At 37.0% G+C, this 26,041-nt stretch overlaps 3 protein-coding genes across 3 annotated transcripts; all 3 read right to left on the bottom strand.

Annotated features, from left to right (window-relative positions):
• Positions 1-222: 222 nt before the first annotated feature.
• LOC120198854 (heat stress transcription factor B-4-like) lies at positions 223-6,936 on the bottom strand. Its single transcript, XM_039200102.1, has 3 exons — positions 6,566-6,936; positions 6,229-6,460; positions 223-1,064 (listed from the first exon to the last, which is right to left on the bottom strand). The coding sequence occupies exons 1-3, from the start codon at positions 6,812-6,814 to the stop codon at positions 484-486; spliced, it is 1,062 nt and encodes a 353-aa protein (XP_039056033.1). The 5' UTR covers positions 6,815-6,936; the 3' UTR covers positions 223-483.
• Positions 6,937-14,606: 7,670 nt separating this feature from the next.
• LOC120198847 lies at positions 14,607-16,094 on the bottom strand. Its single transcript, XM_039200095.1, has one exon. It carries the CDS (start codon positions 16,092-16,094, stop codon positions 14,607-14,609), a length of 1,488 nt encoding a protein of 495 aa, XP_039056026.1.
• Positions 16,095-23,307: 7,213 nt separating this feature from the next.
• Positions 23,308-25,840, bottom strand: LOC120198853 (probable BOI-related E3 ubiquitin-protein ligase 2). Its single transcript, XM_039200101.1, has 4 exons — positions 25,696-25,840; positions 25,462-25,562; positions 24,863-25,185; positions 23,308-23,880 (listed from the first exon to the last, which is right to left on the bottom strand). The coding sequence occupies exons 1-4, from the start codon at positions 25,779-25,781 to the stop codon at positions 23,353-23,355; spliced, it is 1,038 nt and encodes a 345-aa protein (XP_039056032.1). The 5' UTR covers positions 25,782-25,840; the 3' UTR covers positions 23,308-23,352.
• Positions 25,841-26,041: the final 201 nt, after the last annotated feature.

The raw sequence follows: 26,041 nt of genomic DNA, 5'->3' as shown, positions 1-26,041 counted from the left end.
GCAAGAGAAAGCCCTTGAGAAGTTGTCAATGAGGCAGGCAGAGATTTCCTCAGGCTCTCTCAGCTTTCTTTTTTCTTCTCTCTGAAGCTGAAAGTAATGAGGACACTGTCTCTCTCTCTCCTGCATTAATGCAAGCATATATGTAACTGGAACATACAGACATCAGAGTCGTGAATAAAGGGAGAAGAGAAAGAGTTTGAGCAATAAATTGCACCAATGCAAAACTGAAGAAACATCAAAGAAAAAAGATGGGTGTTGAGATTTTGAACTTGCTTTTCATCTTCACTCTAACCAAAACCCGCCTGCATTGATGTGGCTAGGTAGGGGGAACAAAATATTACCTACACTAAAATTATATACAACCTCACACGGAATATCCTTAAGCAATATCATTAGTCTTATGAGATAAACAAAGACAAGTAATAAAGAAAATCTACAGCGAAAGTTGGAAAAGCTAAAATATTATTGAATGGATATATGAAACTAACATGTGGGAGGCATAAGGTTCAACCCTAAATCATCTTTTTCCAAGACCAGACGTGGTTTGCTAGTCTCCATGTTAGTTGCACCATACTCCGGGTGCAACCTCTTCTTGGATTGTAAGGATACACCAAAGAGCTTGGTTTTGCGACTATTGCTGTATGGTTCTTCGAGAATCGACAATGAGCTCTGTGATGTAGCAGTTAGAGAGTTCAAAACCTGGACTCGGGGCTTGGAACTATTTGGATACTGGTCAAGATGATGGTTCGAAGGCTTTTGCGATAATGAACTATTGGTGGTATTAACTATTGGAGGAGCAGCGGATGGAGGGCCATAAAGAAGCATGGAAGGGCAGTATGAATTGCTAGGAGTGACGGGCTTAACATGGTTTTGAACAAAATAGATAATATCATTATAAAGCTTTTTCATATGGGCAAGTTCAGACATCAGCAAATTGTTTCTTTTTCTCAGCCTCTCATTGTCTTCTGATAAAGCTGTAACCGAGCTGTTATAGCCTCCACCAAGAACTGAGACTCCAGTGCCTCCTCTTGGTGAAGAAACTGGCGGCGAGTCACACCAGTTGGGTGTTGGAAATAAAACGCTCACACAAACAACTTTTATTGAAACTCAAACAAATATTACAAGAGTACTCTCACTCGAAAACAAGAACTACAACTCACTCTTATAAGACTTTGCTTCTTCACTCACTTAGAAGCTCTTAATTTTTCTTGATGCTTAAAACTAAAATGGGAAGGGGTATTTATACTACTCAAGAACAATCCTACACCACACAAATAAACTAATTTAAACCATTACAAATTCAACAAATATCTAACTCTCACCTAACTAAATTGATGTAAGCAATGACATCATTAATTAAATGATGTAAGCAATGACATCTTTAATTAAATGATGTAAGTAATGACATCAATTTAGTTTGGGTTTGGGTTTAGGCTCCCATAATGGATCAAGTTTATGATCCAACACCCTCCCTTAAACTTGATCTCGTGACCCCTAGTAGGTTCCTTAATCTTAAGAAGTCTTCGCTGGTCAGTGGCTTGGTAAAAATATCAGCAACTTGATCTTGTGACTTCACATATTCAACTTCCACATCTTTTCTTGCAACACACTCCCTTATATAGTGGTAGCGAATATCAATGTGCTTGCTTCGATCATGGAATACTGGATTCTTCGCTAAGGCAATGGCTGACTTGTTGTCGACACAAACCTTGGTAGGCTCTTCTTGTATCAAACCAATCTCCTTCAATAGATTTCTAAGCCAAATTGCATGACAAACACATGAGGTAGCAGCAACATATTCCGCTTCACAAGTGGATAATGTGACAATCGGTTGTTTCTTTGACATCCATGTGAATGCAATATCTCCCATGAAAAATACGAATCCAGTAGTGCTCCTTCGATTATCTATGTCTCCACCCCAATCACTGTCGCTATATCCAACAAGCTTGTAATCATTAGAAACTGAATAGAACAAGCCAAAGTCAATTGTACCTTTCAGATAGCGAAGAATTCTCTTTGCGGCTTTAAAATGGGTGGTTGTTGGGGATTCCATGTAGCGACTAACCAATCCAACTGCGTGAATAATATCGGGTCTCGTGCAAGTTAGATAGCGTAGACTTCCTACCAAACTTTTGAAGAATGTTGGATCTACACTTTCGCCTTCTTCATGTTTGGTCATCTTGATCCCGTATTCTGCCGGTGTGCTTATTGGCTTACAGTTCTCCATCTTGAACTTCTTCAGTATCTCCTTTGCATAGCTTTCCTGTGAAATGAAAATTCCATCATTTTGTTGCTTAACTTCAATGCCAAGGTAGTACGCCATGAGCCCCATGTCTGTCATCTCGAATTCTTTCATCATCACATCCTTGAATTCATTAAACATGCTTGGGTTGCTTCCAGTGAAGATCAAATCGTCCACGTAGAGGCACACGATCAAAATATCTTCATCTTTGATCTTGATATATAGAGCATGCTCGTAGGGACATTTGTTGAAGCCATTCTCTTGGAAGTACTTGTCGATTCGGCTATTCCATGCCCTTGGTGCTTGTTTTAGCCCGTAAAGAGCCTTCTTCAACTTCAACACCTTGTCTTCATGCCCTTTGACTTCATAGCCTGATGGTTGCTGAATGTAAAGTTCCTCTTCAAGAACTCCATTTAGGAAGGCGGACTTTACATCCATCTGTTGTATCTTCCACTTGTTTTGAGCTGCCAAAGAAATGATTAGTCTGATAGTCTCCAATCGAGCAACAGGAGCAAATACCTCATCATAGTCAATTCCAGCCTTTTGACTATAGCCTTTAGCAACTAGCCTCGCCTTGTGCCTTTCAATCTCTCCTTTGGCGTTTTGCTTTGTTTTGTACACCCATTTGACACCTATCGCCTTATGTCCCTTGGGAAGTGAGGTAAGTTCCCATGTGTCATTCTTCTCGATGGCCTTGATTTCTTCGTCCATCGCATCTCTCCATTTCTTTTCTTGTACCGCTTCTTGAAAGCTCACTAGTTCACAATCGGCAAACAGACAAAATAATGTAAGATTATCTTGTCGTTCAGTTACCTCATAGAGATCTCTAAGGCTTCTTGTGCGTTGCACAACTCTTCACTTTGACTCCCACTTGACGATGATGAAGGTGATGAGTCTCCTTGAGTGGTTGATGTTGGTGAAGTGGGTGGAGTTGCAAGCTCTTGTTGAGATTCATCTAGTTGCTCCCTCATTGTCTGCTCATCTTCTTCAAACTGAGGAAAGAAATTGAAGTCATCTGTATGAGAGTTAAAATCCCATTCTCCTTCTTCGTTGAAGACCACATCTCGACTAATCACAAACTTCTTATTGTCTGGATTGTACAACTTGTAGCCCTTCGAATTAGCATCATAGCCGATGAAGATAAAACTCTCGCTTTTATCATCAAGCTTCGTTCTTCTCTCGTCTGGTACGTGAACATGGGCTATACTTCCAAAGGTTCTCAAGTGGGAAATGCCAGGCTTTCTTCCACTCCATGCCTCTTGCGGTGTCTTTCCCCATACACTTCTTGTTGGAGATCGATTTGACAAGTAGACTGCACACGATACTGCTTCCGCCCAAAATTCTTTGGGTAGTTTCTTGCTTTTGAGCATGCTTCGTGCCATGTCGAGGATTGTTCTATTCTTTCTTTCTGCCACACCATTTTGCTGGGGGGATCTAGGAACTGTCATTGGTCGACGAATTCCATTTGCTTCACAGAACTCTTGAAACTCCCTGGAAGTAAATTCTCCACCTCGATCGGATCTCATGGATTTGATCTTTCTACCGCTTTCTCTCTCCACTGCTGCTTTGAACTTCTTGAAGACTTCAAAAACTTCTGACTTCTGTTTCAAGAAATATACCCAGGTTTTTTTGAAAAATCATCAATGAAGAGAAGAAAATAGTTACTGTTACCAAGAGAGCTTGGCTTGATCGGTCCACACACATCGGTATGGATGAGCTCGAGTGGCTTCTTGGCTCTTGTCTCCGACTCCTTTGGAAAACTTTTCCTGAATTGTTTCCCGACTAGACACCCTTCACAAAGCTGGTCAGGATGGTTGATGCAAGGTAGTCCCTTCACCATCTCCTTCTTAGATAGTAGCTCTAGACCTCCAAAATTGAGATGCCCGAATCGAAGATGCCAAAGCCATGATGAATCTTTGTAGCAAGCTTTCAGGCACTTTGCAACATCATTTTGAATGTTGATCAAGAACATTCTATTCTTTGACATCGGCACTTTAGCAATGAAGTTATTCTTATCATCTTTTATAGAAAGATTATAATTATTCATATGAATATCATAACCTTTCTCTACCAGTTGCCCTAAACTTAAAATGTTACTTTTCATATTGGCACATAGTAGACATTTGAAATAAATTGATGTCTCCCATCTTTCAAACGGATAAGAATGTTACCTCTCCCTTTCACTGCTATTGTGGAATCATCTCCAAACGAAACATTTCCACTTACTGACTCGTCTAGCTCCACAAACATGTCTTTCCTTCCACACATGTGATTGCTTGCACCACTGTCAAGATACCAGGAATTTGCTTGGCCACCATCAGTTTCCTTTCGTGCTAGAAGAAGAGTTTCTTTGCCATCTTTCTTTTCCTCCACGTAATTGGCCTTCTCCTCAATTTTGTTGTTGGGAGCTCTACATTCTGAAGCATAATGCCCAAATTTTTGACAATTATAACATCGAATTTGAGATTTGTCATACTTTGAGTTTGGATTAATTCTTCCACGGCCTCGTGTTGAGCTTTCTCCTTTCTCATAGTTGTTGTTGGAATTGTTATTGTTGTAATTCCAGCCTCGTCCACGACCTCGACTTCCACCTCGTCCATGGCCTCTACCTCTGCCTTGGCCACGTTGGTTTCTATCATTGCGTTGGCTCTCATGCATATCCTTGAGTTGCATCTTGAGGAGTTGCTCAGTAAACTCATGCTTCTTTTTATGCTTCTCTTCGTATGCTTGCAATGATCCTTGGAGCTGTTCGATCTTCATTTCTTCCAAGTCTTTAGTTTCTTCAATCGTCACGACGATGTGCTCAAATTTGGGATCCAACGAACGGAGTATCTTCTCTATTATCCTCACATCGTCTAACTTTTCACCATTTCTTTTTAATTGATTAGAAACAGCTACTACTCTTGAGAAATAATCTGAAATAGACTCAGATGCTTTCATGTTTAAGGATTCGAATTCACCTCTTAATGTTTGGAGACGAACCTTCTTCACTTGCTCGGATCCTTTGTAAGAGGTTTGCAGCTTCTCCCACGCTTCCTTGCTAGAGCTTGCACTTGAAATCTTTTCAAAACCATCATCATCTAATGCTTGATAGATGAGGTAGAGAGCCTTCTTGTCTCTCTTTCTTGAATCCTTCAAAGTTGTCTTTTGATCTGGTGTAAGAGTAGCAAAAACATCATCATCCGCAGGCTCATTATAGCCTTTCTCTATGATATCCCACACATCTTGTGATCCAAGAAGTGCCTTCATTTTGATACTCCAATTGTCGTAGTTGTTGTTGTTGAGTGTCGGAACTTGGAATGGTGCCATACCATTTGCCATATCTCTCAATATAATGAGATTTTGTAAAATCCGATTGCACGGATAAATCCGGAACGATGAAAAAAAAAAAAAAACTTTGGAGGGACTTGGACAACTCGGTCAAGAGCTCCAACTCGGCTGACTCGGCTCAACTCGGTGAGTCAACTCGATTTTCTGGCAGCAGTCTTCCGGCGGTGCGTGGCGGTGCGTCAGAACTCAGATTGAGAAAATTTTCCTCTCGTCGAGACCTTCGATCTTTCCAACTCGCTCTGATACCACTTTGTTGGAAATAAAACGCTCACACAAACAACTTTTATTGAAACTCAAACAAATATTACAAGAGTACTCTCACTCGAAAACAAGAACTACAACTCACTCTTATAAGACTTTGCTTCTTCACTCACTTAGAAGCTCTTAATTTTTCTTGATGCTTAAAACTAAAATGGGAAGGGGTATTTATACTACTCAAGAACAATCCTACACCACACAAATAAACTAATTTAAACCATTACAAATTCAACAAATATCTAACTCTCACCTAACTAAATTGATGTAAGCAATGACATCATTAATTAAATGATGTAAGCAATGACATCTTTAATTAAATGATGTAAGTAATGACATCAATTTAGTTTGGGTTTGGGTTTAGGCTCCCATAATGGATCAAGTTTATGATCCAACATTGGGTTGTTCATCTGAGTCCGGTGGAGAAATGCTGACTCGGCTTGGAAATGGAAAGAAACTCGGGGCATTAACCAAATGAGAATGCGGGCTCTGGTGATGTTGATGATGATGGTTTATCCCCACTTGTGGTTGCGCAGTCTTTCTTCTATGGATCTCACAAAGCAAGTGTTTTTCTCCTTTCTTAAAGAACTCATTGGCGAACTCCCATCTGTCCGGTACAATCTTCCTAAAGCCCTAGTTTCATTAACAGAAAACAAAAAAGCAAAACACAGATCAGAAAAACAACTAAAAAAGAAAAGATTTTAGAGAAAGAAAGGGATAAAGAATGAGCTTTTATACGTAAGTATTGAGTTGTCTGACAAAGCTGGAGAAATTGTTGTGCTTGAAGTAATTGGGAAGAAGATCACGGGCAAACTCAGGAGGTCTCCAAACAACAAAAGTAGTATCATCTTCACCCCATGAAACTATGTGGTCGGTGGAGGGATCATCGACTAGTTGGTAGGTTTTAGTGAGGAAGGGTGCTGGCACTGATTTGTGGGAGTCCAGTGATAATAATACCCCTTCAAAGTCATCAAGCATCAAAGCCATTGAAAGACGAGAGAGAGAAACGTTTTGAGGGGGATAGTAGGGGGTTTGGAGCAGACGATCAGGTCAGGACAGAAAGTGGAAGGATAGATCCTTTGGAGGGGGGATAAAAATGTTGGGGGAAAAAGGGGGGGGGGGCTGACTGTAAAGAAGCGGTTGTTTTATTTTTGGCTGTATTGATTGTGTATTAGTATATTTTTGTTTCCCTCCTCGGTTATGTAATGATCGAGAATATTTGTCTATCTGTCTTTCTAGGACAGTAAAAAGGGCCTTCCAAGACAAACCCGTGACTCTCTCTCTCTCTCTCTCTCCTGACAATTGATCCCTGGCACATCCACTTAAAATCAGGCACGGGGGGGATGGATGGTTGCAGTGTGTCGTTGGGAATTCACAATCAAACCCTTTCCCCTCCCCTTTGTCACTACTTTCCTAGTATAATATTTTAACGTAGCAAAACGCAATCCAGGATCATGAACTTCTCAACAGGTCCTCAATGCAAAAACTAGAATGAAATGGCCCAGCATTGTTTTCACGTATACAAGTCTTTGGTCTCTTTTCCATTTTATAGCTTTGCGTTTGTTGTTTAGAATCAAGCAAAGGCACCCTCCGATTAATGTTTAGAATCCCATGATTTTTCGTATACGGCATAGGACTCTCCAGAATTTTTGTTTCTGTTCGTTGCTTTCGTAATATTCCAAACATCAATATCAAAAGGTAGCCATGTAGCCGCTAGCTAGTTACTACTTTTACTGACTAATTAACTCAGGATTGTGTAAACTAAAGCATTGTAGCCTGGCCTTCTCTTCCCACTCTGCCTCCAACTTTCTTTGCTGATGTTTCTTTCAGGTGATTGAATTATTGACGCTAAAAGCTTCCATTGAATAACTGAAAGCATCACAGCTTTCCCATTCTTCTTTGTAATCTTTCAAATAAATTATTGGTTTTATATATCTTTTCTTTCTCTCTCATTCAATGACGGGGCCATGGAAAATATATTCTTACGTTTGGAAACAACAAGCTGAGAAACATTCAGTATCTTGGAATATCTATTGATTCTAAAATAAAATATATACTAGTTTATGCATACCATATGGAAATAACAGAAATTTGATAATATATTGGGTGAATTTTTAGTTGGTACCCATTTGTTCTAGTGTTTATGTTTTAATAATTCAACTTTTTTTATCAAATTATTTTTGTTTTTTATTTTATTCATCCAACACACTTTGTGCCCGTCTTCAGCAGTATCAGGCCCTATTCATCCGCTTATCTTCTTCCTTTGACTCAGAAAACTAATGTATGTTGGTAATGTTCAATTCCACGTAGTATTGGAAATACTATTGGGAATGTGTATTTATTATTTGGATTTCTCACTTCCTTGTTGAGTGAAATAGAACAAGGGGATTTTCGCGTATCGCCGCCGTCGCCGTCCATCTCGGCTTGTGATCGTGGTCGTGGTCGTGGCTTTTCCTAAATTAAATCAAAAACATTAAGATATATCTGGACTGATTTCCAGCTTTATACAAAGGAGACAAGATGTTAATATCAGGAGTTATTTGATTTAATTCCAAGGGTTACATGATATAATTTCGGGAGTTATAATAGCTGAATAATTATACAATGAACCTGGACTATTTTTTAGTCAGGTTCATCTAAACGTTTCAGCTGTTACAAAAGAAGAGATTTAATCCTAAAATTTTATGGACGATTTTAGCCCTATTTCTAGCCTATAAATAGAGGGCTATATTCAGTTTCTCAACTAACTCTTAACATTCAGAATTCACTCTCCAAGTGTTTTTTAAATATTATCTCTGTGTGCTATCCGATAAGAAGAGCAATATCACCGGCAGTCCACTCCGATTTTGGGTGTACGGAATTTGGAGCGACCGTGTTAACCTCGGGGGACGGTTCGCCTACTGCAGCGATTACACACATCGGGGCGAATTCGTTTCTAAGGCAGTAGTTATAACACGACACAGTTTACAAATATGTTCCTTTTAATTACTGTTTATATTTTCAGTCAGTGTTAACGGTGTAGTTTTGCAGTTCATATATCCAACAATGTACGCTACTAAACGACCACCACATCTTTGCCGCTACTTGCAAGGCTGTAACTTGCTTTGCTTCCTCTCAATAATTGTATATAAAGAAAACCCCAAATAAACATAAAAATCATTTTAAATTCTTTTATGAAATTCAAATATTTAAGATAATAATTAAATCGATAGAATATATAAATTTTATGATTAAATTTATAATTATGTCACATTAATGTTTCTGTTAATTTTTTAATAACTAATGATTAAAATATTAATAAAATGTAACATTAACTATAATCTTATCAAAAAATATAATTAGACGATTAAACAAAAATAAAAAGAAATATATAGGATATCAATAAATAGTTTATCCTAATATATTTTTCATAAACAGAAGGATCGTACGTCTAGGATTTTACTCCAAGTGTGAAAATTAAGAACAAAGATTGCATGGAAACCATATTAACAATGAGCCAATGAGTGGAGAGTGATGGATCTTATAAAAGTGAGGAATGGATTCATTGTGTGATGAGTGAATACAATAGGGACAATAGCCAAGGAGAGGGCCAAAGTAAAAGAAAACAAAATGATTAGTAATTATTTCGCATAGATACTGCAGTGATAATGCCAATGATTCTCAATATTGGAAAAACAAAGTAAAAATCTGCCATATTTCCACCACTCTCTTTACATTTCCTTTGTGGAAGAAGAGGATATTTTCCTTTCTGAATCAAGGAGATTTCCTCAAAAGTTTAAGTAATTTTATATGAATAATATTTTTTATTGACGTAAATAACACTTGAAAAAGAAACATTAGTAAAATAATATTCTTTTGATGATGATATATCACGTCAATCGTGTTTTTATTAAAAATTATTTTACAAAAATTGGGAGCAGATTGTATGTTGGGCGACTGAGCATCGGAGAGGTAAGTCGCTTATCATTCATATTTTAAAACTTGCTTGGACTAGTTTTTTTGTATAGCATATGGGAAGAATGTAATTTTAGACAATTTAATAGTGTTGTTTATTCAGGTGAGATCATAGTGGAGCATATAAAAGATATAATTTGCATCAAGCTAAGTAATACTTGTATAGATAAAGGTGATAATGTGAATAGGAGGCTATGTGACTGGGGGCTTCCTTAAGTGAGGCTGACTTTTGGTTGGTTTTTTGTAGTTTGATTACATTCTTCTAATTGAATTCTTGATTTATCCAAAAAAAAAAAAAAACTCCTAGATTGATTCGAGTGGTACGTAATTTGTTCTCCTTAGGTGAATCATGTTTGAGCAGCATAGTTTACTCGTGTATGAGTTTAGATCTATATCTTCTTTAAAAGTCATAATGTAAGAAAAACAAAGACAATAAAAAAAACATAAAAAAGGTATACGAACTTTATCCAAAAAGATGATACACATGCAATACAAATAGAAGAAATTAACATATTTACATGAGCATGAACCAGACGATTACGTGTTTATAAGTCTTATATTCAGTAACTCAATTAGTGAACATTTGAAAGGTTATATTTAAATATTAAAAAATACATATATCTAAACAATATAACATTTTAAGAATCTCGCGCTCAAACTTATTGATTTTGAAATATAAAAAATAAGTTCTGAATTTGATTAAACTCATGTCAGTGTAATAGTTAAAGACAATTATTACCTTATGAAATATTTAATATCTTAATATTCAAATATAGATATTCAAAACAATATTTGATTGTCTTGATCAAGTTTAAGGTATATATTTTATAACTTAAAATCAATAATTTTTCTATAAAATTTTTAAATCACACATTTTATATATAGTAAAGAGAGAGAGAGGTTTCAACTGCTTAAATGTAATATTTTAAACACATACTTATTGAATAATTGAAAATTTAATATATATATATATATATATTATTGTCATCACCCAACGTATATTCGTGCTCGTATAAATACATGTATTATTTTTACAATTAATTATTAAATAAATATTAATGGCATTAAATTAATTGTTTTGATTAATCCTAACATATAAGACACCCCTTCCAATTCGTGAACTCAATTTTGTAAAGATTCATGGGAGGAATGAGATGAAATTCCAATTAAAAATTTTGAACTCGGTTTGGATTTAAATCTAACCTACACCGCTTTCTCCCATAAATTTTAATTAAATATCTCTTTTAAGTTTATTATTATTTAATAAAACAGAACATTTAAATCATTTGATGCCGATTTTAATAATGATAAGTAACTTGAAAGTTAAATGATTAAAATATAAATAAATTAAAAATTAAGTAACAAATTTTTTTTTTTGGATAATCAATTTTATTTATCCAAAGAAAGCAGCTTACTGCTAGGAAAAAAACAATTACAACCAGTTATATAAGCCCCCAGTTAACGCACAGTTGCCTATTTACAGTATCCACCCCATTCATTCTATGTCTATACAATTTAATTCTAACTGCCCCTTTAATGATATTTACAATTGTATCCGACGGACGCGACAGACCCCTGAAAGTACGATGATTCCGCTCCTCCCAAGTAAAATAGACGAATCCAATCCAAGCTAATTTTAAAACATGAATCAACAATGACTTACCCTTCCAGTTAGTAGTCATCCAGCAAAGTTGATCCTCCCAACTGAATCCATGTAATTGCAACCCACAAGCAAGCAAGAGGGACTCCCAAATAGCTCTCGAATATGTACATTCCCAAAATAGGTGATTCCTGGACTCAAACCCATTCATACACAACATGCAACCGAGATCAGCCTCCACTCCAAACCGAGTCAATCTGTCCTTGGTGGGCAACCTGTCGAGTATAGCCATCCACGTGATCAAAGAAAACTTTGGAACGTGCGAGGGAAACCAGACTAAGCGATGCCAATCAACCTTTTCCCTTCTGTTCTGAATCCTTTCCCAAATCCACCCTCCTGTAACCTGTGGCCAGCTTACAGGAACAACAAATAAAACATTGGCCTCTTCTCGCATTTTAATCAGTTTCCTAAGTAACCAGCTGAAGTGAGGTTTATTAGCAACACTCCAATAATCCTCATGCTTGAAACAATAAGCTTTAATCCAGACTATCCACGAAGAGCCCTCATCAGCCAAGATGCTCTTAACAAGCATAAGACAGCAGGTCTTATTCCACCCAATCAAACTTCGAAGACCTAAGCCTCCCTCCGATCTCAGGGAGCAAACTTGAGTCCAACTGACTCTAGCACCTCTAGCCGAAGAATCATTTCCTCTCCAAAAGAATCGCATACACAATCGTTCAATATCCTGTATCACACCCTTAGGCAAAATAAGTTGTTTGCTCCAGAAGTTGAAAATGCTGAACAAGACTGCCTTGATGAGCTGCAGCCTTCCCCCAAAACTTAGCTTTCTGCTCGACCACTTCCTCAACTTATCCCTAATTCTATCCATAAGGGCAGAACAATCTGTCCTTGAGAGTTTACGAGTAACTAGGGGAACCCCCAAATATCTGACTGGGAGCTGGCCAATTCGAAACCCAATGGCCCTTTTAATTTGCTCTAAAACAACATCATTTACCCCACAAGCATAAATCTCAGTCTTTGAAGCATTGAGCATTAGACCAGACATCTCATAAAACTTATTCAAAACACTAACCACCCCCAACACTGAATCCAAAGAGCCATGACAAAACAGCAATAAATCGTCAGCAAAGCATAAATGTGTAAGGGAAATCCTCTTACATCTAGGATGATATTTGAAAATACCAATCCTAGCTGCAGCATCCAGTAATCTGGAAAGAACATTCATGACCAAAACAAATAGATAAGGAGACAATGGGTCTCCTTGTCTAACACCCCTTGCACCTTTGAAGTAACCCACTAGACTACCATTCAAAGCTATTGAATAACTAGGGGTTGTCACACAAGTCTTGATCCATTCACAGAACCTAACAGGCAAACCCACAGCTCCAAGAACACTGAGCAAGAAATCCCAGTTAATAGAATCAAATGCTTTCTTCAAGTCAATCTTAATCGTACACCTAGGAGATAAGTTCTTCCTAGAATATCCTCTAACAATTTCTTGAGCAAGTAAAGTGTTATCAGTGATACTCCTGCCCTTGACAAAAGCAGACTGGCTAGCAGATATCATATCAGAAAAGTATTGGCCTAGCCTAGTGACCAAGATTCTAGTAATAGTTTTGTAAACAATAGAACAACATGAAATAGGCCTGAAACCACTTGCCATACAAGCATTCAGAGATTTAGGAACTAGGACAATTATGGTTGCATTAAAAGCTGGCAAGAGGCAGGAAGATTGAAAGAAATACCTCACAGCACTAAGGAAGTCATTACTCACAATCCCCCAGGCAGATTTGAAAAACCAGGATGTATATCCATCAGGCCCTGGACTCTTGTCTTTCCCCTGCCTAAACAAGGCTTCCTGAATTTCCTTGTCAGAAACCTCACCAGTCAAAACTCCATCAGCACCAGCAGGCAATGAATAACTCAAAAGGGCCCTTAACCACTCATGCTGACAACCTTTAACCAAAGGGTCAACTGCACCAATGAGATTTCTGTAAAATTCCAGCAGAACTGCTGCCATTCCATCAAAAGTCTCAAGAAACTGCCCATCATCGTTCTTAATAACTCTTATAGTGTTGATCTTTTTTCAAGATTCAACTTTTTGATGGAAAAATTTAGTGCTAAGATCCCCTTCCTGCAACCAATGCACCTTAGCCTTCTGCCTAAAGAAATCCAATTCTGCAATTTCAAGTCCAACCAATTCAGCCTGAATACTCCTTTCCTCCTCAATGCCAAGATGATTAGCATTAGAAAGATTGGATAACTGGATGTGCTCTAGTTCAGCTCTCTTAGCAACCACCCTAGAAGAAATATCAGAGTAGTGCCTCTTGTTCAAATTCTTTAAAACTGACTTAAACCTCTTCATTTTACAAAATAGCACCTGCAAAGGATTTCCTCCACTATAAGCCTGCCAAGAAGTCAACACACTGTTTAAATAGTCCTCATTTGCAGTCCAGCAATTGAAGAACTTAAAAGGCTTCGGCCTATGAACCTGAGTACCTTTCTGTGTCCACATAATTCCAAGACAATGATCAGACACTCCTGGAGCTTTGAATTCCACAAATGACTCTGGAAATTCCAGTAACCACTGGGAATTAATCAAGATTCTGTCCAGTTTCCTGGCCAAATAAGACCCCTCTTGCCTATTGGACCAAGTGAAGATAGGACCAACAAATGGATGATCCTGTACCTCTAAATCCTCAATGCATCCTTGAAACTCTTCCATATCAAGTGAAACATATGAACTCAAGGCAGGAAAGTCAGAACTCTCCTGAATATTAGCAATTACATTGAAATCACCACCAATAATCCAAGGGTTTGAACTAATCTCACTCTCCAAGAATCTCAGATACTCCCAAAGAACTCTCCTCTGCTGGCCATTATTCCTTCCATAAACTGCAGTTACAACTACTCTATGACCAGCCACATCCCCAATAACAGAGAAGGCTTGGTCACATCCACTGATAACAGAAAAAGACAAATTCCTCCTCCACAGAATCCAAATTCTGCCCCCGTCAGTAAATTCATAATTTGCAGCACTGTGCCAATTATCAGCAAAAACAGAGATCACCTTAGAAAAATTAGAATTTCTAACTCTAGTCTCCATAAAACAAGCTACATCTACTCCTAATTTCTCCAGTCTTTTCATCACTTTTCCTTGTTTAATAGTATTATTAATACCCATCACATTCCAAAAACAAAAAATCATGAAGTCAGATTAGGAGGGCCACCATTACCAACAACCTTTTCAACCATATCTTTCTTCTTGGACTTAATCTCATTGAGGAGCAAAGAAACACCCAAAGCAGCTGCTCTAGGCTTCCTATTACCTTCCATTCCTGCTCCTCCAGCCAGTTGCTCCAACTTACTAGAAGAGCCAGAGTTGTCTTTCTTTCTCCCTTTAGAATTCTTTTTTGGAATAGAGCCTTGCAAGGGGGGAAGGTCACCAGCATTCTGATCATGACTCAAACTATCTGTTTTCTTCTCATTTACAACCCTCACCCCAGCACCAGTAATAACAGATTGATGCATCTTCTTATCAGCCTCACCAATCTCAGCTGGAACTATAATATCCTGTGCCTGGACCATAGCATCATAAGTAACAAACTGTTGAATCTTAGTGCCAGCCACAATAGCCTTATCAGGAGCTGCAATTTCCTGTGTCCTCACCCTAACATCAGCATTAACAGACTGATTAGCCTCCTCCACAACAGCCTTAGTTGGAATTGCAACTTCCTGAGGAATATCCTCAGAGCGCTCTTGCAAAGCTTCCACAGTCACCTCTACAGCAGCACCAACTTGTAATCCCAAGCTCTCAGTATCATCACCTACATGAATGTTCATTTCAGTAGAACAACCAGAGGAGATAGCATGACTCAAATCGCCTACCAGCTTCTTCTCCTGTCCATCATCTACAGAGGAGCCAGAAGCAACTTTCCTCCTCCAAATCTGAGTATCCTTACCCTTTAAGGGAACCTTATGATTCTCTGAACATGCACTGGAAAAATGCCCAAATATCTTGCAGTGAGAGCAAACCTTAGGCAACCAAGGAACATATACCCGAATCTTCGCAATAGAGCCATCCTTTAATGCCACATGAATAATCTCAGGAATGACAGTATCTACCCCTATTTCCACACAAACCTTAGCATATTCGAGCCTCTGCTTGGATGCTGTAATAGAGTCCATGTACAAAGGATGACCCACAACACTCGCAATATAGCTGAGGCCATTCCTAGAGAAGAGTTCCAAAGGTACATTATAAAGTTGTACCCAAATCGGAATGCTCATGAGGTTAAGGTTAAGCTTCTGCAAGTTTGGCTCCCACTTCCTCAATAACAATGGCTTGTTTTGAATGTGCCAAGGCCCGTTATCAAGCACCCAATCCCGAATTGAAGCATTCGAAAAGGAGAAAACGTAGAGATTAGGGCCAGCAAAACTTACCTTGACTGCCGAGGCCTTCCCCCAAAGAATCTCAATTGTTTTCTGCATCGAGCCAAAATTAGGGGCCACACCAATGAATTGCCCCACCACCGCATAACGCCACTCAGCTATTCCCTCATCAATCACGGCGACCGGAGGCTTTACGGTAAAAACTCCCTCCAAAACCTCAGCCGGAAAGTAGGTTAATGATTGGTCTTCAACACCACCAAACAGCTTCCTCCAATCCAAATTCGAAGCCGCAGTATCCATAAAATCCACAGAAAACGAACAAGAAAGGTCTAGAATCACAAAAGAAAGGAAGAAAATCAGCAACAACGAAACACTCTGAGGAACCCATTAGTCCTGCTAACGTGCGCCCAGAGAGAAATCATAATAACCTAAAAGAATTTTATCTTATTTTTTCCTGGAAAAATGATTTTATTAAAAGATTAATAAATTTCATAATTAACGGTAGAATAATTAAGATAAGAATAATTAAATAATTAAATGATTTTTTAAAAACTTTAATAATCAAAATAAGAACAAGTAGGAAGTTAAGTAATGAATTCTGTAATTTAACAAAAAATTAACTTAAAAAGATTTTGGCAAAACAATGGCAGGAAGAATGAACGTGAGCTTCAAGTCCCGATATTTCAATTTATAATGCAATTGCCTTCTCTTTCCCCTCTTTGAACTTTCTTAATTCTTCCCTCAATTGTTAACTCCCTCACCAAACGCAGCTGTCCTTGTGCAACTGCAAACCTCTACATTTTTCTTTGTCTGCACCTGACATGCCCACGGTTTCTTTTTTTCCTTTTGGTTTATTGTTGTTGAAGAACTTCTTTGTGTGTTGCCATTGTCGTCATTCCTGTTTTGTTCTTTTCCTAGATAACATAAAATCCCACTCCTCTTCATGTTTCATACACATTTCTGGAAATTATTTCCACACTACATATTGTTTATATGTTTCCCTACCCACCCCAATAATAATAGATTAATAGTACGTCGGTCTCTCTGCCACAGCCACCTTATCCTTTCAAATTTAAAGACCATGATTAGTTCAAAATCAATTAAAAGAACTACTATCTCCTTTGATTAACCTAATCATGTAAGTAATCCATGGTAGGGAACTATGGAACGTGAGATGTAAAAAGAAAATGGGTCCTCTCCCATTGATGAGAATGAGCAGTTCTTTTGAATAAGTGACGATGAAAAAGAAGGTGAAATCTGGGAATGAAATCAAAACTTGTTTGCATTAAGGCATTCATCATATACAAGTGTGTGAGTAGGGACCCATGGCATGAATAATATGGAAGAAGGGCTCACTTTCTTCTCTCCAAAACAAGTTGTCAGCAACTTGGACACAGATCCTACTAAGCCCACCATTATCACTACCAAAATCTCTCTCTCTCTCTCTCTCTCTCACACACACACACAGCAAATTTCCAAACTGTTTAAGGAGCCAAGAAGATTCGATTCTAATTTCTAAAGCGCGGTGAAACCGTGAAAGTGAAACCCATCACTGACCCCACCTCCTCTCTCTCACACATGGCCACCGCCGATTCTCTTTCCAAAATACTGCAATAATATATATAATATATATATATATATATATATACAGCAGGTTTACGATATTTAAAAATGGGGTTTGAATGAATATTGGAATTTCAAGGAAAGACAACTTAAAAACACGGATCGAATACGATAAAAACCCTACTGCTATACTCTTATTTTAAGAGGGAAATAAGAAAAATGGCAGATGGCTAGGTTTAGGCCTTTGAGATAATTAAGCCTTAGCGTGGTAGGGTGTATTATTATATTGATCTTCTTCTTCCAACTCTGGTTTTCTATTTCTAAAAGTGAAAAAAGAGAAGAAAAGAATCAAAATCTGTATTCTATACGACAACGACAAGCTACAAGGTTCTTTCTTCTGTCTCATCTTGCACTCTCTTTTGTCTCTTTCATTGTCTCTTTTCCTAAGCAGAAGAGAGAGAGAGAGAGAGAGAGAGGCATTGAAGACAAACCCCATTTGAGGATTTGTATTTGAATTAATGCATACTTTATATTATTTTAATTACATAAACTTATCTATACATATATATATAAAGAAGAAGCTACAAGTAATGAAGACATGAAGGCATGGAGTTTGTCTTTAGTGTTTTATATGTGTGATTGACATCTATGTCCTTCTAGATGACACGCCTCTGCACCACACGAAGAGCGCTACTCGACCTGCCTCCTCTCTAGTAATGCATGAAAACCAAATATGAACAACGTGCCATTCTTTTTCCCTCACTTAACCAATCTGGGTAATATAATTTAAAAATATTTGATGAGTCGGCCAGGACCAACTCAGTAACTAGGTTCGCAATTTTCTAGAAACTAAGCTTATTTCAACTTCAAAAGCCACTTGTATACTACACAAGCATGGCCAACAAAAATTAATACTTTTTTAAACGCATGCTGCTGTTTCTTCTTAGTGAATTAAATTCTCCAAGTTCTTTGAGTGCTGCTTTTTTAAATGCCGAATGTTTATGGTGGTCCATTGTGGGCTGTTGTAATTTTAGACTTGCATGGGCTGTTGTAATTTCTTATCACTAAAAAGAAAAGATCATTTTAAACAACAAACACTTTAAGAGAGTTACATTAAAAGCAGAGAACAACAAGAGACATCTTCCCCTTTTCCTTTGTTAAAGACATGCTTCTTCTTCTACCTGAAAAAAATAAAGACATCCCCTACTATACAAAGTGTGAAACTGTGTCATGTACAAAGGACAAGAGATATAGATTGATATGTAAGTATATTCTACGTACAAATGAATATGAAGAGCAGAATTAATAAAGAAAGATGGCTATGGCCTGATGTGATGTGGTGGCCTCTGAATTCCACTAATGAAACAAAAACATTTGCTTTTAATCAATGCATGAAGAAAACATGGCCGACCTTGCATGAATAAGTATGGGCCCGAATTAATCAACTTCTTTAGAACCAAAAAGCAAAACATCATTAACATAAACATGAATGATATATGCTATGTTTATGTGGTAAACATGGTTATAACCAAAAAAGTAGTTAGCAACCGAATGTCAAAAAGGGAGTTAGAAGGGATGGTGGAATTTCTGTGGATATCGGATCGGATATAGAAGAAGAGGGGAACATAAAGGCTGTTGGATCACATGCTCATCACATTCTTTTTCTTCTTCATCTTCTCTTCTTTTTATAATGTGGCTGATGAACGTTAAAGGAAAAGAAAAGGTGATTTTAAAAACAAAAGGTCCCACGATTCAAGGCTGCTGCTCTTCTTCATCCTCCTCAATCCAAGGGATTCTTTGTGTTGATCAAACCCAAATCATGGGTCCCCCCATCATCTTCACCATCATTTCATGCAATATATAATGCAGCAGTATATATGAAAGCCCCACCTTACTTTCTATTTTGCTCTTTGCCAAAAGCATATTTCTTAAAAGCTACCATTTTTTTTCTTTCCCCTTCTTTCTGTTCAACTGCCAATAATTTAGGATATATAAAACTTGACAAGTTCTTGATTCTTGCCCTCATCGAAATCCGACTCGAATTGATCGATATAATAACCGTTCTGGGAAAATGAAGTTAGCCCTCGAAATCATTTGCCGTGTGGGGCTGATTCGAGCAGTCCAGTTCCCTCACCTTTCTCCCATATATATTTACTACTACTATATATCATTTATACTTTTACGAATAATATTGCCACCTCATTATCCACTATACCAGGCCAACCATGTCCATCAAAAAGCTTGGTATTCACCCTGGTCTTGGATCATTCCTCGAAAACGACCGTCCATGGATGAAACTGATGTAAGTCCATTGCCCACTACCCCGGTTTAAGGTCTCGACATATTGATAAATCTTAATTAATTGATGTTTGGGACTACAAAAATGATTAATTTGGTTACCAAAAGTGCACAATTAAAAGCTCGTCAACTTGATGGGAAAAAAAAAGAACTTGCGGGTAGTCATTATTAGATAGAGTGCAAATTCAAGGGCTAGTGGCTCTACACATGAGATTAAGGAAACTGAGAAAGGATAATTATGAACATAATTCCTCCAATCAAAAAGCTACATTTGAAGAGAATAGGACAAGGTCGTGAGTTTCTACATAGGACCACTGTTACCAAAAGTGAAGCTAACAAGCTATTGATAGAAGGATAAGACTTTGCTCTTTTTTTTTTGGTCCCAAATCATTCAAGGAGCGAAGCCAACGAGCCCATTTGTCTTCTTATACGTACAAACGATACAATCCTTTCAAGGCAACTAGGGTTTTGAATAGTGGAGCTAATAAGATATAGAAAAAAAAGTCTCATGAACTTGTTTTGTATATAAAATTATACAGCCATCACTTGAACTGTATAATATCAGGAGAAACATCATCTTTTCCAATGATAGAAGCTTTTTCTTGGCATTAACTGTTATATAATATTAGAGGATGAAATGATAATGAAATAAACTAAACTGATGTAATAATTAGATTATAGTAATACGGGGAAGTGGGTGTAAAGAGATTGCACGTGATACGAAAACAATGCAGAATATTTTAAGAGGAACGAGGAAAGACAACACTTAAAACTATGCGAAAACAAATATTCCATTTCACATATGGGGACCCCTTTAGGAACTCAGAAGAGACCAAAGAGCAACTATCTATGGTATAGCCTCGTACCCGAGGTTGACTGTGGGTATCAGAAGGTGCATTATCAATTTAAAAATGGAATCAATTTGACACTCTAAGATCACATTTGAATCCCGGGAAAGTCTCACGTATATCAAATTTATAAATATGTATAATATTCATTATGTTCAATATTTTTGATGAAAAGTAAAAGGAAAGTTGAAAAAAAGAAAGAAAAACATAGTGGATGTCAGGTATATCAAATTTCATAAAACTGAAAATAATACTTGTATATGAACAACTAAATAAAACTATTGATGAAAATTTAATCTTAATATATATTTAGTGTTATGAATATTTGATTAATTAAATCAATAAGGTTAATTTTTTTTGTTGAATTCTCGATTTTAAGGTTTCGTCTTGACTAATTTGAACTGACCCGCGTCGCACATCTGACTTTGGTGGGTAAGTCTTCCATCATAGATTTTTTACATACACAAAGATTCAAAGTCTAGACATTGCTTAAATAGTATAAAATTGATTACCAGTTGAACCAACCTATGTTAATTTTCAACAAGGTTAATTTTAGTTACCATTAGGGTTAATATGTTAAAATAATATTTTTTTAATTTTTTATTAGAATAATATTCAAACAATATATTTTTTCATTAAAATGGCATATTTTTAGTAAAAATATGTGCTTTGTTTTTTTTAATTAAAATTTGTATAGTTTTTGACATAGTCTTTTCATTTCTTTTTATTTTGTTTCTCAGTGACGTTAATGTTGAAAAAAACCGTTTAAATAAACTGCTATATAGGCAAAGACACTTCTTTTAAAATGCACCTTATAAAAGACATTTCCACATAATCGTACATTTATTAAAAGAATGCAATAAATAAATTGTTTGAGTATTATTTTAATAAAAATTGGAAAATATATATTATTTTGATAAATAGCATACCATTAGAGATATCTCGAAAGAAAGAAAGAGATAAAGGGAGAATGAGAAGGAATAAAAAAGGGTAAATGGGGGTGTGGGGGCAATGACAAGACTGAGATCGGCTGGGGTTTGCGGTGCCGGTGGGAGGTGGTGATGGTGTAAGTGCATGTGAAGGTGGAAAATGGAATAATAACAACAACAATAATGCATAGCTTATAATCATTGGGCCACCAGATCACTTTCTTCTTTGTCATCGCTTTCCAAGGCATGATTAGATTAAAGTTCATTAATCTTCAACCCCCACATTAAAGAATATTTTAAAAAAGAAAGCTTTCTCTTCTCCTTTCCCCCTCCACCGTTTCTTTTTCCAATTCTAAAACCAAATAATTGTAACTTATTTCCTTTTAGACCTCTACATATATACTAATTAGTGGAGAAAAAGTAAAGGGTTTTCGAATTTTCTTCTTCTTAAGATGTAATTTGTACTTTATAATGTACATGGACCTTGCCATTTGATATCTAAGCTTGCTCGGGCTCATTAATTCTTTAAATGGGCTTGGTAAAGGTGACAATGGCAGTTCAACTACTTAAAAAGTGTAGTGTAGTGCAGATTTTAACACAGATGATAAAGCTGAATGGTTGGTTTTTGAGTAACACAGGACTCAGTCAGAAACAGCAATTAGTATTCCCTTAGCTTTAGATCGTATTGATATCTCTCCCACCATTTTATTCATAATGAGTTGCAGTGCATGGTCCTTGCTCCATTATTTCTTTATCTCAGTTGCCTACAAAAGTTTCTGATTTTCTGCAAACAAGGAAGCCAGCTATCTTGTCTGAGTGATTGATAAGAGGAGAGAGCTTGTTCCTGGAACGCGATCTAATCCTACTCGATTCTAGGACTTAATCGAGACCAATAAAAAAATAGCATGGAATTGGTGGTAAATAAGCAAATTGCGCATGGTGATTCTAAGATAAAGAACTCTCACGTGAGTAAGCCCAATACAAGGCCCTAGGGATCCTTATTCCTCGGAACAGAGAAGAGCTAAAGGCTGCCCATTATAAAGCATCAGATAAAAGAACTGGCTTACTGGCCCATCGATCCAAAGCCGACAAGGTTCTTGAACTCTTACCTTGGGATACAGAGATCAAATCCAAGAAGACACGTGTTTTTATTTTGTTCGGAAAGAAGACACGTTTCCAAAGAATGGAGAGACGCATCAAACGAATACTTCGTTTATAAAGCCATCAAAACACCTCCGAGTATCATTTTAGTTAATATAAAATTCAACCTAACCAAAAGCAAATGTAATCAGTTCATCTCAAGAAGTATCACGATTGACTGATGATGTTCTACGGCAGACATCCTTTCTTGTAATTCTGATCTTCAAACAGTTTACATAACAAAATACTGGAAGAGAAACCTTTCCTCACTATCCATGAAGCATTCCGTACAAGCCAGGGATTTAACTCAACCTACACTCACTTTCTAAACCCCCGCAATGCATGTTTCAGTGACTGTATGACCCCATACGTGACATAGAGGACTCCAGAAACGTCAAATACGTGTTGATCTTGCTGTGTTATGAAACTTATCCAATCATTATTAGAAAGAGATCTCTCACATCAATAACGTTCTCATAAATCACATAACACGTCTCCCGAACAAGTTTCTTCTTAAAATACATAGAATCAGGCAGCACATGCAAGGCAAACATAAAAACTACCCATAACAGAACAAAGAATAAGACAGCAACAACACTTCATTCAACAACTTTAGTGAAGGTGTCAAATTCTTAAAATGAAATGCGAGACATTTCTTTTATAATAGATGTTAAAAAGGGCCTTTCAACAGCAAACTAGCAAACATAACTAGTAACCGTCATTTCACAAGATCGCTGGGTATAACCTTAGTATTATATTAAAGCTTTGATACGTATACCATTACATAAAGACCTCCGTACCAATAAACTTAGATGACTGACATATGGGGCAAAAACTAAGCTTACTTTCACAACTTTTACACAGGCAGAGATGCCTACAAGGTAACAATAGCATACACGCTTCATTCACTGCACAAGCTTTACAAGTCATCAACTCTTTCTTGTTGCTATTTTCCTTGCAGAGCAGGTGGAAATCAATGGCTCGGCCATTGCAACATGAAGCTGTATCATCAACCTCACTATCACCACATCCTTCCTTACTATCTCTACTTTGAGCATAAACTTGCTGAAGATTAAACTTGAGAGCAGTAATCATGTTCTCATTGTATCTGGCACGTTGCTGCCAGGCACTTGCTTCCATGGTCAACTGCTCCATACGCCCTTCAAGTTCCATGTTCTTCTTGTTTATATTCTCCACTTCTGCTTCTTTTTCACGAAGTTTCTGAAAAACTCTCTCTTCCACAAGTGAAATTGTCTGAAGCTGGTTCACTTGAACCTTCTCCAACACAGATTGTCGTAATCGGTCACCCTAATTAAAGAAGCAGATTAGAAGTACTTTCACTAAAAGTAAAATTCAGAGATGCTTGATGACTAAATATATGTTGTGTGACAATGATAGGAAGTTGATATTAAAAACAAACAACCAAATGTAGGTTTCACCGCCATGAACCTCACCACCATACTCAACAAAATTATACTTCACTTTCACTTACAACCATTAATTAATAATACACACACAACTAACATCAGAACCTCGTGAAGAAGAGAGGAAAAGAAGAATAATAAAAAGAAAGGAGAATGATCCTTATAAATCATCTTCAGTGAAGATTTTAATTCAAAGGTGGAGAACAGAATGAATTGAAGTTAGCATTGCTTCTGTGGAGGTAAAAGAATATCACTTACTTTCTATCATAGATAGAATTGCCTTCATTTCTATAAATAGCATAGTTTATTTTGGGAAAACAAATGCGGAACAAAGCACATGATGAAGAAAATCGTAATCAGTGACAAGGGGAAATTACAGATGGTCTAAGATATATTTTACTTGCTATCACTTCTACAAAATAATGACAATAGCATGGGGAAGAACATTTCTATCACAAAAAGTTCAATACTAAAAGTTAAATGTTGAGGGGAAAACATAATGAACATATGCCTGACATGCAAATGCCCAAGTCATCTTCAAAACCACCATGCAGTTAGGAAACACCAACCACAATCGCAATCATATCCGTAAATATGAAATAATTTGCTTATCCAGAGCTAACAGAATCATTAACCACATCAAACTGCAAAGAAATTGTAACCAAACACTATCAGAAATTTTTAGCAAAAGAGCATGATAATGTACAAGCATTAAATGATTCTAAAATCCATGTCTATCCACGTATGGTGTGAATGATGTCCTGAAACAATAAATCAATCCTTGCCATAACCATGGAAGCTAATTAAACATGTTTATTTCCAATTAACTATATGTAAAAAAGATGCTAAAGACAACAAAGACAGACCTGCACTTTGAGGAACCTATCAATCTCTGCATCCTGTCGCTGCAATTCATTATCTATGTCATCACCAATGAGTGACAACAACGCTGAATCACCTGAAGAAGCCATCCGATTATTATTATTGTCAAGCGACAAACCTAACCCTGTCGAGACTGACCGTGCTTGCAAAAAATCAACAGAAGATATCTGCGAATTGTTCTCTAAAAAATCTTGTTCCTTTAGTTTCTTCCTTTTAGGTTCACCCTCATTGTTCCATTGCATCTCAGCTCCCGCATCACTCTCATCAGCCACCGGAATCGGGCCCAGTGCAAACCCAGCAACATGAACTGAACCAATAAAAACAATAAATAAATAGAACCCAACATACCCAGTTGTTCTAAGGCCGTTTTCAAAGAATGCAACTGAATCCCAGAGACATTAAACAACAAGGTTCCAATTTGATTCTTAAAAGTAATATGAGAGAGATAAATATGTTGTAAGTTCACGCTAACTAGCAGCAACGAAGCTTATTTATTAACTTATCAACATATAATTCTTCATCGATTAAATAGAAAATAAAGATAAAAAAATGTTTCTTTTTTAAAAAAGGAAAGAGGGCTTACAGGGAGGGATATAAGGAAGATGCTGCGACGAATCTTGTAAATTAGGCGTGTGGTAATAAGCAATTGGCGGTGAAATCTGAGTCTCAATTGCGTACAAGTTCCTGAGACCAAACATATTAGAAAGAAACAGATTCAAATAACTTTTTTAGAGTTTTATTTTCTCTTTAGAAGAAAATCAAAATTGTTTTTTTGTAATAACCAAAAGATCGATCTTTTTTTTCAATTGGGGCTTACCTGAAACTTTTAGATTGTTGTTGCTCTTCTTGTTGTTGATGATGAGGTTGGTAGTGTTGTTGAAACTGTTGCCGAGGGAAAGCCATTTTTGGGAAGGTTGAGTTGAGGGGATTTTTTTTTCTTTCTAGAAAGATAAATAGAAAACGAGTTTTCCTACCATGTGGAGAGAGAATATGATGGCGTGGGCGCGTGGCGATGGAGAGTGTTCATTTTATTTCTAGTTTGGCCTCAATAAACAATATTTCTTTTAATTTCCCAAAAGACCCTCGTTGGTTTGTTTCTTATGGCCAATTTAGAAGAAAAAGTAAAAAGGATAAAGTACCATTTAGTACTTAAACTTCATAAC

The sequence above is a fragment of the Hibiscus syriacus genome, unplaced genomic scaffold (assembly GCF_006381635.1).
Source record: "Hibiscus syriacus cultivar Baekdansim isolate YM2019G1 unplaced genomic scaffold, ASM638163v2 tig00004899_pilon, whole genome shotgun sequence".
Lineage (NCBI taxonomy): Eukaryota > Viridiplantae > Streptophyta > Magnoliopsida > Malvales > Malvaceae > Hibiscus > Hibiscus syriacus.
The sequence above is the reverse complement of the archived record's forward strand: the minus strand, read 5'-3'. Positions and strand labels throughout refer to the sequence as shown.